Consider the following 17,855-nt stretch of genomic DNA (forward strand, 5'->3'; position numbering starts at 1 on the left):
ATCTACATTTTGGGTAGCCAGACGTGTCCTTTTTTCGGTCAGTATTGAACCAGCAGCACTGAAGACTCTTTCTGAAAGCACACTGGCAGCAGGGCAAGCGAGCTCCTGTAATGCATATCCTGCCAATTCGGGCCAGGTGTCTAGTTTAGATGCCCAGTAATCAAAGGGGAATGACCTGTGAGGGAGAACATCGATAAGGGATGAAAAACAGTTTGTAACCATGCTGGACAAATGCTGTCTCCTGTCACTTTGAATAGATGCAGCAGTCCCAGTTGTGTCAGCGGTCATTGAAAAATCACTCCACAACCTTGTCAGAAAACCCCTCTGTCCAACGCCACTTCGGATTTCGGCACCTCTAGCACCTCTGTCATGTTGCCCCCTACGGCAAGTGTGAGGACCATCACCGCCTCTGTGTGCTGGGAATGCCTGAACTAAACGGTCTACAAGAGTTGCTTGTTTGGTAGCCAATATTTGCTCAAGGTTCTCATGTGGCATGATGTTTTGCATTTTCCCTTTATAGCGTGGATCCAGGAGGCAGGCCAACCAGTAATCGTCATCGGTCATCATTTTGACAATGCGGGGGTCCCTTTTTAGTATACGCAAGGCATACTCAGCCATGTGGGCCAATGTTCCTGGTGTCAATTCACTGGTTCTGCTGGGTTGAGGAGCACTTTCTTGGAAATCCACATCACAAGTGTCCCGCAAGAAACCTGTACCTGACCTTGCAACGCCACCAGTTTCAAGTGGCCCTTGAGAAGCATCCTCCTCCCATACATAGTCATCCCCATCATCCTCCTCCTCATCCTCTTCGACCGCCACCTCGTCCTGGACAGTTCCCTGACCAGACAATGGCTGACTGTCATAAAGGATTCCCTCGTCCTCGGCTGCAGACGCCAGCTCCTTGATGTGCGTCAAACTTTGCATCAGCAGACGCATAAGTGGGATGCTCATGCTTATGATGGCGTCGTCTGCACTTGCCAGCCATGTGCATTCCTCGAAACACTGAAGGACTTGACAGAGGTCTTGTAGCTTGGACCACTGCACACCAGACAACTCCATGTCTGCCATCCAACTGCCTGCCCGTGTATGCGTATCCTCCCACAAATACATGACAGCACGCCTCTGTTCACACAGCCTCTGAACCATGTGCAGTGTGGAGTTCCACCTTGTTGCAACGTCGATAATTAGGCAGTGCTGTGGAAGATTGAGCGATCGCTGATGGTTCAGCATACGGCTGGAGTGTACGGGCGACCGGCGGATGTGCGAGCAAAGTCTTCGCACCTTCAGGAGCAGGGCTGGTAACTCCGGATAATTTTTAAGAAAGCACTGCACCACCAGGTTCAAAGTGTGAGCCAGGCAAGGTATGTGTTTGAGTTGTGAAAGGGCTATGGCAGCCATAAAATTCCTTCCTTTATCACTGATTACCTTGCCTGCCTCAAGATGTACACTGCCCAGCCATGACTGAGTTTCTTGCTGCAAGAACTCGGCCAGAACTTCCGCGGTGTGTCTGTTGTCGCCCAAACACTTCATTACAAACACGGCCTGCTGATGCTTCCCACTAGCTGTTCCGTAATGGGACACCTCGTGTGCAATACTGGCAGCTGCGGATGGAGTGGTCGTGCGACAGCGCTCTGTGGATCAGCTTTCGCTTCTGGAGGAGGAGGAGGTGGGGTGGCAAACGTCTACAGCCAACTGTTTCCTAGATCGTGGACTAGGCAGAACTGTCCCACTATTGCTGTCCCCTGTGGACCCTGCCTCCACGACATTAACCCAGTGCGCCGTGATGGACACGTAACGTCCCTGGCCATGCCTACTGGTCCATGCGTCTGTTGTGAGGTGCACCTTCCCACTGACAGACTGCCTCAGTGCATGGACAATGCGGTCTTTGACATGCTGGTGGAGGGCTGGGATGGCTTTTCTCGCAAAGAAGTGGCGACTGGGTAGGTCATAGCGTGGTACTGCGTAGGCCATCAGGGCTTTGAAAGCTTCGCTTTCAACCAACCGGTAGGGCATCATCTCTAACAAGATAAGTCTGGCAATGTGGGCGTTCAAACCCTGTGTACGCGGATGACAGGATGAGTACTTTCGTTTCCTAACAAGAGTCTCTTCTAGGGTGAGCTGGACTGGAGAGCTGCCTATGGTGGAACTAGCGGTGGTGGTGGTTTTGGACATGGCAGATTGAGAGTGAGTTGGTGATGTTGGCCTACATACAGTGCTTCCTACCAATAACCTTCTGACTCCCTGACTGCTTTGGCCTAGCGACGATCCCTCCACATTTGCTACTGGTGTCCTAACCGGTGGGCTTACAGTGAGGGAAGCAATGTTGCGGTGCTGACTACCTTCATTCAGACCTGGTGCACCAACGGTACGGGACGTTAGGTAGTTAGTCCAGGCTTGCAAGTGCATGCTGATTAAATGTCTACGCATGCACGTTGTATTTAAATTGTTAAGAATCTTCCCTCTGCTAAAGGTCTTTGAGCATTTTTTACAGATCACTTTTGACTGATCATTGGGATCTTGGTCAAAAAAATGCCACACTGCACTCTTCCTACTATGGAATTCCTTTTCAGGCATTGCACGCTGTGCAACTTTCACAGGATGGCCACGCTGTCCTAAAACTGGTTTTGTCAAACGTTTTTTGCCTGATACGGGCCTGCCAGATGACAGCTGTTGCGATGTAGATTGGTGCTGCTGTGGATAACCCTCCTCCACTTCTGAGCTACTGGCAGCGCCACCCTCTTCCCCCAATGGCTGCCAATCTGGGTCAACAACTGGGTCATCTATCACCTCCTCCTCCTCAATGTCATGTGCACCTTCCTCAGTGTCACCGTGTAAGGTGCTATAGCGTTCAGGACAGGGCACCATAGTCTCATCAGGGTCAGATTCTGGCTCAGCAAACTGCGAGGGCAATGTAGTGATCTGATTCAATGGAACAGCATCATAATCTAGCTGTGGCTGTGCATCAGTGCACTCCATGTCCTATTCTTCTTGTAATGGGCAGGGTACAATTTCCCTTTCTAACCCAGGCACGGTATGTGTAAACAGCTCCATGGAGTAACCTGTTCTGTCGCCTGACGCATCCTTCACTTTTGGTTTGGGAGAAGGACACAAGGAAACGTCTTGTTCCTGACCGGGAGCATCCACTGACGACTGGCTGCTGTGACATTTTGAACTTTGGGAAGAGGAGGCCAAAGAGCTAGAGGCTGAGTCAGCAAGGAAAGCCAAAACTTTTTCCTGCTGCTCCGGCTTTAAAAGCTGTTTTCCTACTCCCAGGTAAGGGAGCCTTCGAGGCCTTGTGTAGCCAGACGATGACGCAGGCTCAACACCTCCAGCCTTAGATGCTACTGTGCTTTTGCCACTACCACCAGATGCAGCACCACCATCAGTACCAGCTGACAACCCCCGCCCACGGCCTCTTCCACCAGACTTCCTCATTTTTGGGGGGGAGACACAGAACCACAACTGTGGCCCAGTGGTATAACAGTAAACTATGAACGTGGCAGAAAGTGGCTGCCTGATATATACGACACACTAGCAGTACAGCAGAATATACACTGTGTGCGAATTTTATTCTCCCTTTTTTTTGGGGGGGAGACACAGAACCACAACTCTGGCCCAGTGGTATAACAGTAAACTATGAACGTGGCAGAAAGTGGCTGCCTGATATATACGACACACTAGCAGTACAGCAGAATATACACTGTGTGCGAATTTTAATCTCCCTTTTTTTTGGGGGGAGACACAGAACCACAACTCTGGCCCAGTGGTATAACACAACACTATGAACGTGCCAGAAAGTGGCTGGAATTATTATTTAAAAAAAAAAAAAAATAACAAGCTCCCTAGAATGAGCTCAGGACAAGTATGGCAGCAATAAAAAGGACTGCTGAACACAAAAATGTGGACAAATAAACAAGACAGGTAACTGTGCAGAAAGGAGCAACAGGATTTTTGCTTTGAAAAAAGCAGTTGGTTTGCACAGCACCGTGCACACAGCTATGCAGCTGCTGCACTAAAATACGACCTCCACTGTCCCTGCACAAAAAGGTGGTGTGGGACAGTGAAAATCGCTCCAACACAAGCGATTTGGGGGTTTAGATTTCCTCCCTAACTCTGTCCCTGCTTCTGACTAACTGCAGCAATACCTCTCCCTTTGCTCAGATCAGCAGCAGTAACATGGAGGTCGGCGGGAACGCCCCTTTATACCCCCTGTGACGCCGCAGACAGCAAGCCAATCACTGCCATGCCCTTCTCTAAGATGGTGGGGACCGAGACCTATGTCATCACGCTGCCCACAATCTGCGTCCGCCTTCATTGGATGAAAAACGGCGGTGACAGCGTCATATGAAACGCGACTTTGGCGCTCTGATCGCCGACCTCATGGCCGATCCCACACTAGGATCGGTTCGGGTTTCATGAAACCCGACTTTGCCTAAAAGTTGCCGATTTATGAAAATGACCGATCCGTTTCGCTCAACCCTAGTCATGATATTTAATTATTGATAGTCGGATTTAATCCATCTTAAAGATGGCCTGTCACATCCCATACATATTATCCTACAAGAAAATGGTGCACACATAGAACCGGACAGCTTAAATACATGTCTCAATAACATATAGAGACACAGTAATGAAGAATATCTCATGCTGGTCTGGCTCCAAACACCAATGAGCGTTTCAGCGCTGTTCCAGACAAAGTTATCATTGATCTTCTACATTTACTATTTCTAGGTTATACAGACTTTGTGCACTTTATAGATTGTCCAGACATTGAGCTTTCATTTTCTCTTTTCATGTATTTAATACCATATGGACCATATACCAATGCCAATACCATACATCTAAGCTTGGGAAATAGTCCTCTCACACACAATGTGGGAAGATTAAGTGCAACACGAAGGGATGAGGGGAATGCGGCTCAACACTAGGGAAGAAGAGAGTTGGGACCCCTAGGCAAATCTAAAGTCACCCTGTCTGCCCTAAACGTCACTATATAGGTTTTGCACCAATCACAGAGCAGGAACCTAATCCCTGCCTGACCCTGGCAATAAGCAATTGACACTAGTCAATACCCACTACAACTAAAGACAAATGGGATAAAGAAACGAGGGGAACACTTATCTTGAGTAGACTCAGAGAGATAACACAGACATCCTTCAAAAGCACCAAAGAGGAAGATAGCCGACTGCTATAGCTCCAAGCCTCAACAGGGGAAAATGGAAATATCACCGGCGATTCCCAGAAGCAGACAGAAAGTCTATAAACACCCAGTTAAGGAGTGTCCATTAGAGCCAGGGGGAGGTTGCCAGGAAGGCATCTGCAAAGCCAACTGCAGAGACCTTCTGCAGCTAGATGCAGTGCGACTGTCTGCAGCCTCTGACACACCTGTGACAAGTCCACGGAAATTGGTATTTATAATTTTTATAGAATTGCATGTTCAGAGTTCACGTCCTTTGGTATTTATGTGTCGTGATTTAATAAAGAACCATGTATTCCAACTTTCTGCACTATTTTTTTTTAGGACAATTGTCATTTCCTGTTTATTTTCCATGTTTATATTCTGGCTAGTTTATTATAAATTATAATTATATTTTCTCTAAATGCTGCTGCTCTTTTGAATCCGGCGCGCTGTTTTACCTTTGTTTCTGCCCATCTCCTTTTCTGAGATATGGCCTCCTGTTCTCTGTATATTTATATATATATATATATATATATATATATATATATATATATATATATATATATATATATATATATATAGTCTTTTAGCCAAAGGGGCGTGATCTTTAACATTTATGGGAGTCTTGTCGAGTACACTCCCAGTTAGCTGTAAGACCACACTTATATAAACAGATGAAGAGGCCATATCTCAGGAGCAAAGGAAAAACACCGGATTTAGGAGGACAGTGACAATTACGCCAGGTGAAAAAAATTCCATATTTCTGGAAAGTGACAGGTCTGCTTTAATAGACCAGCCTAATGATGCACTTAATCTGTATAGCAGCTGCCATATAATGTTCTTGTCGTTTTATAGTCCGGCATCTACTGGGTGAACCTCATTGACTCTTTCTGTGGAGGATGGGCTTTGCTGTTTGCTGCAGTCCTGGAATTAGTGGCAGTCATCTGGATATATGGTACATCTCTAATAATGTTTTGATATATAAATGTATGTCCTGTATGTAAAGGGTAACTGAAGCTTTAATTATAAAAAGTAATATTATATACTTATTGTATAATTGATATCAGATTCTTTGCAGACAGTCGATAGGGCCCTAGGGTGCAAATAGAAAGGTAATTAATGACATCCAGTACGTTCCAGAATAAGATCACTCTGAAAGATGCTACATTTTTAAAATAAGAAAAGATAAAAATGAATAAAAAATAAAAGAGCACATCATTTCTGACATTCAGACCTACATTGATTAAAAAGGAACCTGTCACATTGAATAACGCTGATAACCGGCAAATATGGGGTTAATCTACTGGTTAGTAGCATTGTGAAGGTGTCCAGGAGGTGCTGAAAATGCAGCATCCTGGAGAAAAAGGAACTATATCCCTCCCGGGAGTCACCTGCTTTCAGTCGTAAAGGCATGCCGTCGCGGCTACAGTCACAGCACACAGCAAAGTGAGCGGAGGCTGTAAGACAGTCCCAGCACTTTGATTGACAGCCGACTTTGTAGTGATATACTACCTGAAGGGATAAAGGTCATTTTTCATGGTTGCCATACTTTCAGTATGGTGGCCGGGCACTTTCCTATTAACTTGCAGATTTAAGGCTCATTTAGACATATGTGTCAAGTGGTCCAAGCACGAACCGCTAATCAATGGACTGGCAGTGGCTTTCCCAATCCGAACATGCCAGCTTCATATATTTCTATAAGGCTGTCATTCTCGGGCCGGGAGAGCTTTGGCCAGTCCATGCATTACTGTCCTATATCGGACAGATTTGCACGGACATCTGAGGGAGCCCTACCCGTAGATCTGTAGGTAAATAGTGTTGTTCAATGTGGCAGGTTCCCTTTAAAAAATGTGGACATCTTCAGGGTAATTTTTTTTACTTAAGGAGGATCTGTTAGTAGGCTCAACACTTCTAAGCTGTCTATAAGGACATGTAGGTCATAGGAAGCTGAATAAAACGATACCTTGATATCTGTGATCCGATGTCTTATTCCAGAGAATTCTATATTTTTCTTATATGTAAATGAGCTGCTGAAATCTATGGGCGGGACACTGATCTGCATGAAAATCTCCCCCAGAGCTTATTTTTAATAAAAGCGGACATTACCAGTGTGAGACATGTTATTAACACAGAACAGCAAAACTAAACTTTGTCTCATAACAAACATGTTAGTAGCTGCAGCTCTCACAGCTCTGCTGTATTGCAACCCTGTCTGCCTGTGAGATGGAAACTGAAGCTGAGAGGAACCTGCAGATGTGTCAGGAAAGGGTGGAGCAATCCGTACCCTCCCCCACGGCGTAGGCTGAGGCCTACATGACAATGGGTTGGAGAGGGGGAGGAATTATACTAATTCTAGGGGGGAAGGTTTTCTCTGTAGGTACATGGGGGGATTGGGGGAGGGATCTCGTCAGTTCCCGCTCTTTTGGGATTGTGAGAAGACATACCTGACATTTCTATCATGGATGAGATCCTAGAGGGCCTCAGGGCGGCGGCAGCATTACACCCCCAGGGCTGGCTGGAAGTGCAGGTGGCACACATCATGGCCGGTGGAGCGGGGTTATCGGATGCTGCGGCACCATTGGAGCGGCGGTCTTGGCGGACACGGACCACGAGCGTCTGTCCCTGGACTCCGGTCCTCGAGCCCACCGGAGGTGCAGGAGCCCCTCCCGGGACCCTCCAGGCCAAGCGTCGGTAAGATCAGCGGCCAGCAGGCCCCGGCCTGGGAGGAATCCAACTGCCAGGCGGGCCTCAGCGGCGTCACTAGACCTCCACCTCGCAGTGCGGTGGGGGTGGAGCCTCGGCACGCCGGTCAGCGTCTGGGGCCTGTGGGAGCGGGATGCCACAGCGGTGATGTTCCACTCGCGTGGCTGTCTCGGCCGCATGTGGGAGTGCTGGAGGAGCGGTGGACGACGGTGGGGCGGGCGGTCCGAGGCTGGACGGAGCCAGGCTGGCCTTGTCTCCTGCAGCAGGGTGCTCTCCTGCACCTGGACGTTTTGGCAGAGGGACTCCAGTGTCATCCAGCGCTGGGGCTGATGGGAGCTGGTGCGCTGCAGGCTCATCCATGCAGGCACAGTTTTCCCCGGGGATCCAGAGTCCGGGCCCCCTATTCTCCGTGCCTGTGGCGGTCCAGGGCACACAGGTTGATCTCCTGGGGCTTCGCCATCAGCCAGGATCGGACGGATCGGTCCGGGATGCCGCAGCTCGGGGATGTCTAGATGCCAGCACTACGGCTGGAGGGACCGCAGATTCCTTGCAGCCCGGTGAGTATATGTCCATGTCAGGTCTTTGTCCTCCAGATTTGTCATCACCTGCTCTTAGTGGTAGTCAGGGGGTTGTTAGTGTTTCAAGGGTGGCGGGTGACGCAGGATCAGTGGGGGTCTGCGAGATTTTAGGTAAAGTTCAGGATTTGTTGTCCAGGCTAGAGCAGGGTTTGGCCGCTCAGAGACATTTGGGTGCTTGGTTAGGCCCACAGCTGGGGCCCATTGGTTCAGTAGTGGCGCCAGTGGTGGCTGCTGAGCCAGTATCGGTTTCGGTGCAAACGGATAAGGAGAAGGAGTGCAGGATCCATTTGGATGATAGGGCTCATGGCGAAGTTTATGTGTGTTTTGAGGGTCCATTAGGGGCCCATCTTAAGAAGGAAGTTAAGGAAAAGATTGCGAAGGACGAATATGTCGAGATTTTTTCGTTGCTCCCGTTGGAGAAATTTAATCTTGATAAAAAGAAGAAAGAGGAGAGCAAAAAGGAGAATGAGGAAAGCGGCATTGGCGCTTGATTCCTCAGACATTTGCTAACTGGCTTCAGGCTTTAGCCATCTTGGCCAGTGTGATTGGGGAAAAGGTGCCCGAGAACTGCTCGGGGTTGTTTTGTTATATGAATTCCATTAGCGAAGCTCACAGGGTTTATGGCAGTCATGCGTGGCTCAGGTACGATGAGCAGTTCAGGCAGAGGAAAGCGGTCCGGCCGGCCATTAGATGGGATCAAAAAGACATCAGACTATGGTTACGGGTGATGGCGCAGTATAAGTTCGGCCATTCCTTTCATGGAGGGGCCGGAGGCTCCGGCCAGGGTTTTCAGTCTGGTACCGCTGGGTCCTCTAGTCCCGCCAGTCAGTCAGGGGGGCAAAAATTAGGGGTCTGTTGGCAGTTTAACGAAGGTCAGTGTAAATTCAGAGTCAACTGCAAGTTTAAACACTTGTGCTCCCATTGTAGGGGCTCCTCTCATGGGGCGGCAAAATGCTTCAAAAAGGGTAAAGCGAAACCAGGAAGCGGTAATACCCATGGGGGAGACACCGGTGAAGTGGGAAAGGATGGTCCCTTATCTAAATAGATATCAGAATAGGGATAAAGCTGTTCTGCTGTTGTCAGGTTTTCAAGAGGGTTTTGTGATTCCGGCCCCTTCGTTTGCTGTTCCTTGTGTTAGAAAAAATCTGCGGTCGGCTTTGTTGCACGCCGACGTGGTTTCCGAGAAATTGCGGAAGGAGGTTGCGTTGGGTCAGATGGCGGGCCCGTTCGAGTGTCCACCTTTTGAGGATTTGGTTGTTTCCCATTTGGGGGTGGTGCCTAAAAAAGAGGCAGGGAAATTTCATTTGATTCAGCATCTGTCTTATCCTAGAGGTTTGTCTGTTAACGACGGGATTGATCCTGGGCTTTGCTCAGTGGTTTATGCGTCTTTTGACATAGCGGTGGACTGGGTCCAGAAATGTGGAAAAGGGGCTCTCCTAGCTAAGACAGATATAGAATCGGCTTTTCGTTTGTTGCCAGTTCATCTGAATAGTGTTAGGCTTCTGGGTTGTTTTTGGGAGGATCGCTTCTTTGTGGATAGGTGTTTGCCCATGGGGTGTTCTCTATCTTGTGCGTTGTTTGAGGCTTTTTTGTTCCTTTGTGGAGTGGGTGGTTCGGGTCTTTTCTGGTTGCGATTCTGTTATTCACTATCTGGATGACTTCTTGTGCGTCGGCCCGGCTGGGTCTGACCGTTGTCAAACAATTCTGAGAGCAATTGAATTGGTGGCGTATCGTTTTGGAGTTCCTTTGGCTCCTGGCAAAACTGAGGGCCCGAGCACGTGTTTATGTTTTTTAGGTACCGTCATTGATACCATTCGGTGGGAGTTTAGGTTGCCCATGGAGAAAGTGTTTGGTTTGCGGGAGGATGTACGGCGGGCTTGTCGTTTGAAAAAGTTGTCATTAAGGAAATTGCAATTGCTCCTAGGAAAACTTAATTTTGCTTGTCGCGTTATGCCCATGGGCAGAGTTTTTTCCAGGAGGTTGGCCAAGGCCACAGCAGGAGTTCGTGCTCCTCATCACTTTGTACGGTTGTCCGCTGAACATAAGGAAGACTTGGCGGTGTGGAGTGGGTTCTTACAGAACTATAATGGTCGGTCTTTGTTCCTTGAGGGAGTGGTTGATAACGGGTCGTTGGATTTGTTTACAGATGCAGCTGGAGGGTCGGGTTTCGGAGCGTATTTTCAGGGTCAATGGTGCGTGGCAACGTGGCCTGCGTCTTGGATTTCTTCTGGCCTGGTTCAGAATATCGCACTCTTGGAAATTTTTCCCATTTTGGTGGCGGTGCATTTGTGGCAGCAGGTTTTTCGAAACAGGCGGGTTCGATTTCACTGTGACAATAGGGGGGTGGTTTGCGCCATCAACAATTTATCTGCATCGTCGCCTCCGGTGGTGCGGGTGCAGAGACAGTTGGTCTTATCGTGTTTGAATTTGAATGCACGCGTAATTGCGGCGCATGTTCCTGGTGCTCATAATTCCATTGCGGACTCTCTTTCTCATTTACAGTTCGATCGTTTTTGGTCACTGGCTCCGGATGCGGAGGTCGTCGGGTTGGAGTGCCCTGCAGAACTATGGCTTGTGTTGTCCGGGACGCAGAGGCGTTGATCAGGTCGTCGTTGGCTCCCAGAACATGGGAGGCTTACCAGGCAATTTAAATGGATTGGGAGGAATTGTTGTGGGCTGAGTCGTGTGGGTTGAGCGAGCAAGAGCAGGCGGGTGTATTGTTATCTTGGTTGAGTCGAGGAATTTCGGGAGGATGGTCTTCCGCCAAAGTGTCTCGAGTCATGTCGGCCTTGGCATTTGGTTTTAAATTGCATGGTCAACCAGATTTAACCAAGATCTTTTTGGTAAAACAGGCGGTAAAGGGCTTTCGGCGGTGGCCGCGACGTGTGGATTCTAGACTCCCCGTTTCTTTTGGCTTGTTGGAAAGGTTGGGCGGGGTTTTGCCTTCTATATGTTTGTCAGTTTTTGAACTGTATTTGTTTCGTTTGGCTTTTTCTCTAGCCTTTTTTGGGGCATTGCGAGTTGGTGAGTTGGTATCACCTAGCAAAAAAGTGATGGGGAGTCTGTTACCTCAAGACGTGTTTTTGTCGGCTGGTCAGGTCGAGTTGTGGTTGCGGCGATCAAAGTCCGATCAGGAAGGTAGGGGTAGTAGGATTGTTTTGGGTTCGGTTCCTGGGTCGGTTATGTGTCCAGTTACCTGTCTGGCAAATTTTGGGGGGCTTCAGCCTAGCCGGGACCGGTTGTTGCTATGCCATATGGATGGTTCCTTGTTATCCCGTTATCAATTTACGGTGGTTTTCAGAAAGGCTATTGCGTTGCTGGGCCTAGATGAGGCTTGTTATATCGGCTGTGCTACTTTTTGAGTCTCTTTTTTGTGTTTTTTCAGGTCCCCTGCCTTTGTTGGTGTGGATTTTCGGCCACTCGTATGTTCACTGGGGAGCACAGAGTGCCGATGTGTGGAACAAGGGTAGACAACTTCGTTTTGATCGGAGAGTGGCGGTAATTCTTTGGTTTGGTTTTAGGGGGATGGTCTGGTATAGAGTTCTAAAGGAGATCAATAACAGGGTCAAGTTGGACAGGGTTCCTAATATTTTAGTTTTGCACATTGGGGGTAATGACTTAGGGGTCCGGCCTTTTAGGGAATTAACAAAAGATATCAAACAGGACTGTTTGCGCTTATGGGTCTTGTACCCGGGTTTGACCATTGTTTGGTCAGAAATCGTGCCGCATAAACGTTGGAGGAACATGCAGTCTTTGGATAAGTTGAATAAGGCCCGGATAAAGGTTAATAGGCCAGGAATGGAGGTGTAGCGGTGCGACATTTTGAGTTGGAAAGAGGGGAAGGGGCGTTTTGGCTGGCCGACGGAGTTCATTTGAATGCGGTGGGGATGGATTTTTGGGCCCTTGGAATTCAGGAAGGCATTGAACGGGCCATAGTTTTTCTGTGTGGTGGGGTCTCGAGCCTGTGAATTGTTCAAAGGCCTCTCGTTGTGGCGGCTGGGGGGAGTCCTGGGAGTTGGTGGAAATTGGTTTGGGGGATCCATTTTGGCATATGGCTCCTCTGTTTTTGGAGTTTAATATCTTTTGGATCTGGTGAATGGTGGTTGGGGAGTTCCGGCAGGGGTGGTCGGATCTCCTGGAATTTTTACCGTGAACAGTGAACCCTCTTTTGGGTTTTGGTGCTCCCGAGCCAGGGTTTTGAACGACTGGGAGTAAATTTGTGTTATGTATGTTCACGGTATGGGTTGTCAATCACCAGATTCTTGGGGCTCCTTCTAGCCTTTAAAAAGTTATTGTATTGTTATCAATGTATTTATTGTTATATGTTTAATAAAAGGCTACTGTGGCCTATATCATTCCAAAGAAATAAACCTAGTCGTGTTTTTATTGGGGGAATTTGGGTTATAGTAGGGGGGCTACAGAGTATTGAGAAATGATGGGGCAGGGGTAGCTCTTATCGTCGGATATACTACACCTTCGACAATACCAGGGTCAAGGTATAATCACACACAGCTCTGCAGTAAGATCAGGAGAGCAGGGAGCAGCCATTACACATCACACTGGCAACACCTTGCTATATTTAAAGTAAGCTTTGGAGGCAGATCTATGTCCAGCTCATAGATCTTAACAGCTCATTTACATATAAGAAAAAATAGACTTCTCTGTGTTAAGATCATAGATATCAAAGTATAATTAATATAATATGATCTGTAGCCTCTATGTATGAATGAGTTATGTGAGAATCCATTAGTCGAGAGTTTGTATCTTTATTATCTGTCTTTTTTTTAGTTCCTCTCAGCTAATTTATGATCACAAACTACAACAAAATTGACCACTCGGCCCACGGGAAAAATTGGACATGTGCACAGTCCCATAGAATATCATGGGTATGAGTGTTATCTATCTGTTAAAAAAATAGGTAGCACTCGTCTGAGAAAAAAAGTCACGTGCACAAACCCAAAGACAGAGTCATAAATTCTCCCATCAGATTGAGCTCCCTGGTGGGTTCTCAGATTTCATCCATCAGTCATCAGTAGTGTTGAGCATTCCGATACTGCAAATATCGGGTATCGGCCGATATTTGCTGTATCGGAATTCCGATACCGAGTTCCGATATTTTTGCGATATCGGAAATCGGAATCGGAAGTGTGCGGTGCGTATGGTTCCCAGGGTCTGGAGGAGAGGAGACTCTCCTTCAGGCCCTGGGATCCATATTCATGTAAAAAATAAATAATAAAAATAAAAAATATGGATATATTCACCCCTCCGGCGGACCCTGGCTCTTAGCGGTGCCTCCGTTCCTAAGAATGCAGGGAGTGAATGACCTTCGATGACGTCGCTGACCAAGGAGGAGTAGAGGGGGAGAATGACTTCACGTGATCTAGACTCTTAGTACATCCCTGGACATCAATGCTGGCATACAAAACACCAATGTTTATGAATCAGGACCGAATGATTATCTAATTGCACTCCTGAGAAAATCTCACTTATCTGGTGCCCAATAGGGTTGAGCGAAACGGATCGGACAAATTCAAAAGTCGCCGACTTTTGGCAAAGTCGGGTTTCATGAAACCTGACCCGATCCTAGTGTTGGATCGGCCATGTGGTCGGCGATCTTCGCGCCAAAGTCGCGTTTCGTATGACGCGTTCAGCGCCATTTTTCAGCCAATGAAGGAGTGTGGGCAGCGTGATGACATAGGTGTCAGGGGCGTGCACGCCTATTGCGAGGAGGAGGAGGATTTTTCCCATTGACTTGCATTGGGTTTCGTGTTTTGGTCGATCCCCGACTCTTCGCGATAATTGGCCTATTTCACTCGACTCGACTTTTGAGGAAGTCGGGTTTCGCGAAACCCGACTCGATCTTAAAAAAATGAAAGTCGCTCAACCCTAGTGCCCAACAATGGGGTCTCGCTGCCTGAAACTCCCTCCAGAACAGAATTCCAATGCATTATCAAGGATTAATTATAACATTTCTCTGATTTTGAGTTTTCATTGTATAGAGAAATCCTGAGATCTGGGACCACAAGTCAGTGATATTTTGTAGGTATCAGTTACACTAAGGGCTCATTCAGACGTCCGATCTCCGACTGCAATACACGGACTGGCCGCGGCTCTCCTGACCTGAGTGAGACAGCCACATAGAAATACATGAAGCTGGCACACTGAAGTCAGGAGAGCCGCGGCCAGTCCGGGCATGGTGGTTGGAGATTGAACCAATTTGCACGGATGTCTGAATGAGCTCATTGAGTGAATTAGAGGCAGTTCACAATGTGGCCAAAATGCATTCGAAAACTGCACTGACATGTAGTTTTGCTGCAGATCCATGTATATGTAAGTGTAAAAATCACGTTAACAACACAGGTTTTGCACGCTGCGTGCCTGAAAATGTAGCCTTATGCAATTGCTGTTTAACTCCAACAGGTGGCAATAGAGTAATCCTGGATATAGAGATGATGATTGGAAAGAAGCACTGGATCTTCTGGCTGTGGTGGAGGATCTGCTGGTATTTTGTGTCACCTGTACTGTTAGCTGTAAGTTTCACTCATTTCTAAATAGACAAGAAAACTCACTCAAATATTATCTATCTATCTACAGTATCTATCTATCTATCTAGCTATCATCTATCTATTATCTATCTATTTTCTATCTATTATTTATCTATCTATCTAGCTATCTATCTATTATCTATATATCTATTATCTATCTACAGTATCTATTATCTATCTATTATCTATCTATCTATCTATCTATCTATCTATTTATCTATCTATCTATCTATCTATCTATCTATCTATCTATCTATTATCTATATATCTATTATCTATCTATCTATCTATCTATCTATCTATCTATCTATCATCCATCTATCTATCTATCAATCTATCTTATATCTATCTACAAACATAAAACGAAGGCAGCACACCAGTTCAGGATGAAAAAATGTGGCTATTTAATTGCCCAAAATAGTGACGTTTCAGCTCAGAATTGTGAGCCTTTCTCAAGCATTTTGGGCAATTAAATAACCACATTTTTTCATCCTGAACTGGTGTGCTGCCTTCGTTTTTTGTCTGTATATGGAGGTGTGGTCATTGCCTTGGAGGCACGGCACCCAGGAATGCTATCTGCCTGTGCTGCTTCTCTTTTTCTTCTCTTTGTTATCTATCTATCTATCTATCTATCTATCTATCTATCTATCGGCAGCACGGTGGCTCAGTGGTTAGCACTGTAGCACTGGAGTCCTGGGTTCAAATCCCACCAAGGCCAACATCTGCAAGGAGTTTGTATGTTCTCCCCGTGTTTGGGTGGGTTTCCTCCGGGTACTCTGATTTCCTCCCACATTCCAAAGACATACTGATAGGGAATTTAGATTGTGAGCCCCATCGGGGACAGTGATGATAATGTGTGCAATCTGTAAAGCGCTGCAGAATATGTTAGCTCTATATATAAAATTAAAGATTATTATTATTATCTATCTAACTGAGGTTGGGTTCACATTAGCGTTTGAGTCCGCAGCGTGGTGCTGCAGACTTCTTTCCTTAAGCTCCGCCTACTTCTGCATGTGTCCTGTGTACCTATCTTTAACATTGGGTACGCAGGGACATGCGCTGTATGCGTCATTTTGACTTGCCCGCCGAATGCAAGAAAATGCGACATATTGCGTTCGGTGGGCACGTCAAAAAGATGCACGCATACAACACATGTCCCTGCGTACTCAATGTTAAAGATAGGTACGCAGGACGCATGCAGAAGTAGGCGGAGCTTAAGGAAAGAACTCCGCAGCACCACGCTGCAGACTTAAACGCTAATGTGAACTTAGTCTGACATTGTATCACTTTAAAAAAAATATAGCTGTTTTCCATGTTGGTGGATTTTTCATAAATGTCCATGATGGCAGGTGCCATTTAAATGTTTGAAATCACAGAAAATACATTGCAATTATTTTATTTTTGCTCCCATTTTGCAGGTCATTTTGGTTTGGTCGTTGGTCACCTATGAGGCTGCAGCATATGGTGGTGTAAAATATCCCAAATGGGCGATTATCCTCGGCTTCCTTATGGTTGTTTTTTGCCTGATATGGATTCCCATTATAGCTGTTGTGAAAGTAATACAAGCCCCCGGTAACATTTTTCAGGTCAGTATCCCTAATTTGACAGATTTTATGACAGCAGACTATTATTATACTGTATTAATACAGTTATATATATATTTTTATGGTTATACGCCTTGTTCACGTCATGATAACAGGCTCCACACACCATAGAAAGTTGCCAATCATAGATGAGAGAATCTGCCAAAACGTGAATTTGAATCCAATGTGAATTGAATGTGCATTCTTATATTAAGAGATCTTTCCAGACCCCAGAACATAATAAACATAGGTAAAAAAAATTAGTCACCTGGCCCTCACATGTCCAGCCACGAAATCCAGCTCAATTCTGGTCAGATATGTTGGTCCAGTCTTCCATGGCATCTTTAACACCTCCGGCCCTTATTAAATAGAAGGCCACATGACAAGAAGTCACTGAAGGCTGATCAGGATTATCCGACCAGATCAGGACCAGGTGAGCATTTTGATATTTTTATCCCCCTCCTGCCAACCATGATTTTGAAAGAATTCACCTGAAATGATTCACTCATTTCTACTGCAAATTTAAACATCGGCTTATTTATCTCATGCATATTTTTCCTTCACAGCGCATTGTGAAGTGTTGTAGACCAACTGAGAACTGGGGCCCCCGACTGCCAAGTAACCGTGGTGAGAGGTACCAGAATATGAAGGACGACACTGATAAGGAAGACAATAATGAAGTTGAGATACCAGATCTTAAAGGATTGGATAACTCCTCATTTCAGAATGACTGAATCGGATATATTTCATCTGTGCCCTCTATTTTTTTGGACTCTTTACAGAAGACACTTTTTATTGCTCAGGTCAATTATACAGAATTTGCACCTTGATGTTAGAACTGTGTATTAATGCATAAGTCACTTTGTCTTGGAAAACTAAGCCCAAGACCTTCTGTACAGAATATAGTAATTGCAAGAATAAACGTTGTAAATATGTTACAAGTTATGGAAAAACATTTTCTGCCTCGGGATCTTTAAGATGTAAGCTACCAATGGAAAGATGGATATGTAAGACTGGTGAATGTACGGTCGCGTTCCTACCCCTGAAGTCACCAATCGCATTGTCTTATATAGTGGGAACAATGTCATGCGCCTTTCATGTGTGTGTGTGTATATATACACTCACCGGCCACTTTATTAGGTACACCATGCTAGTAACGGGTTGGACCCCTTTTGCCTTCAGAACTGCCTCAATTCTTCGTGGCATAGATTCAACAAGGTGCTGGAAGCATTCCTCAGAGATTTTGGTCCATATTGACATGATGGCA

General features: G+C 46.4%; 1 protein-coding gene across 1 annotated transcript in view; it reads left to right on the top strand.

Moving 5' to 3' along the window:
* Positions 1-17,475, top strand: part of LOC143803735 (sodium- and chloride-dependent neutral and basic amino acid transporter B(0+)-like) — a 36,228-nt gene extending 18,753 nt beyond the window's left edge. The window contains exons 11-14 of the mRNA XM_077281509.1: positions 6,035-6,134; positions 14,881-14,990; positions 16,424-16,591; positions 17,155-17,475. Coding sequence (XP_077137624.1) covers positions 6,035-6,134; positions 14,881-14,990; positions 16,424-16,591; positions 17,155-17,322 — 546 coding nt within the window. The 3' untranslated portion in view covers positions 17,323-17,475. The remainder of the gene's footprint in view (positions 1-6,034; positions 6,135-14,880; positions 14,991-16,423; positions 16,592-17,154) is intronic.
* Positions 17,476-17,855: the final 380 nt, after the last annotated feature.

This window comes from Ranitomeya variabilis, chromosome 2, assembly GCF_051348905.1.
Source record: "Ranitomeya variabilis isolate aRanVar5 chromosome 2, aRanVar5.hap1, whole genome shotgun sequence".
In the NCBI taxonomy this organism is placed as follows: Eukaryota; Metazoa; Chordata; class Amphibia; order Anura; family Dendrobatidae; genus Ranitomeya; species Ranitomeya variabilis.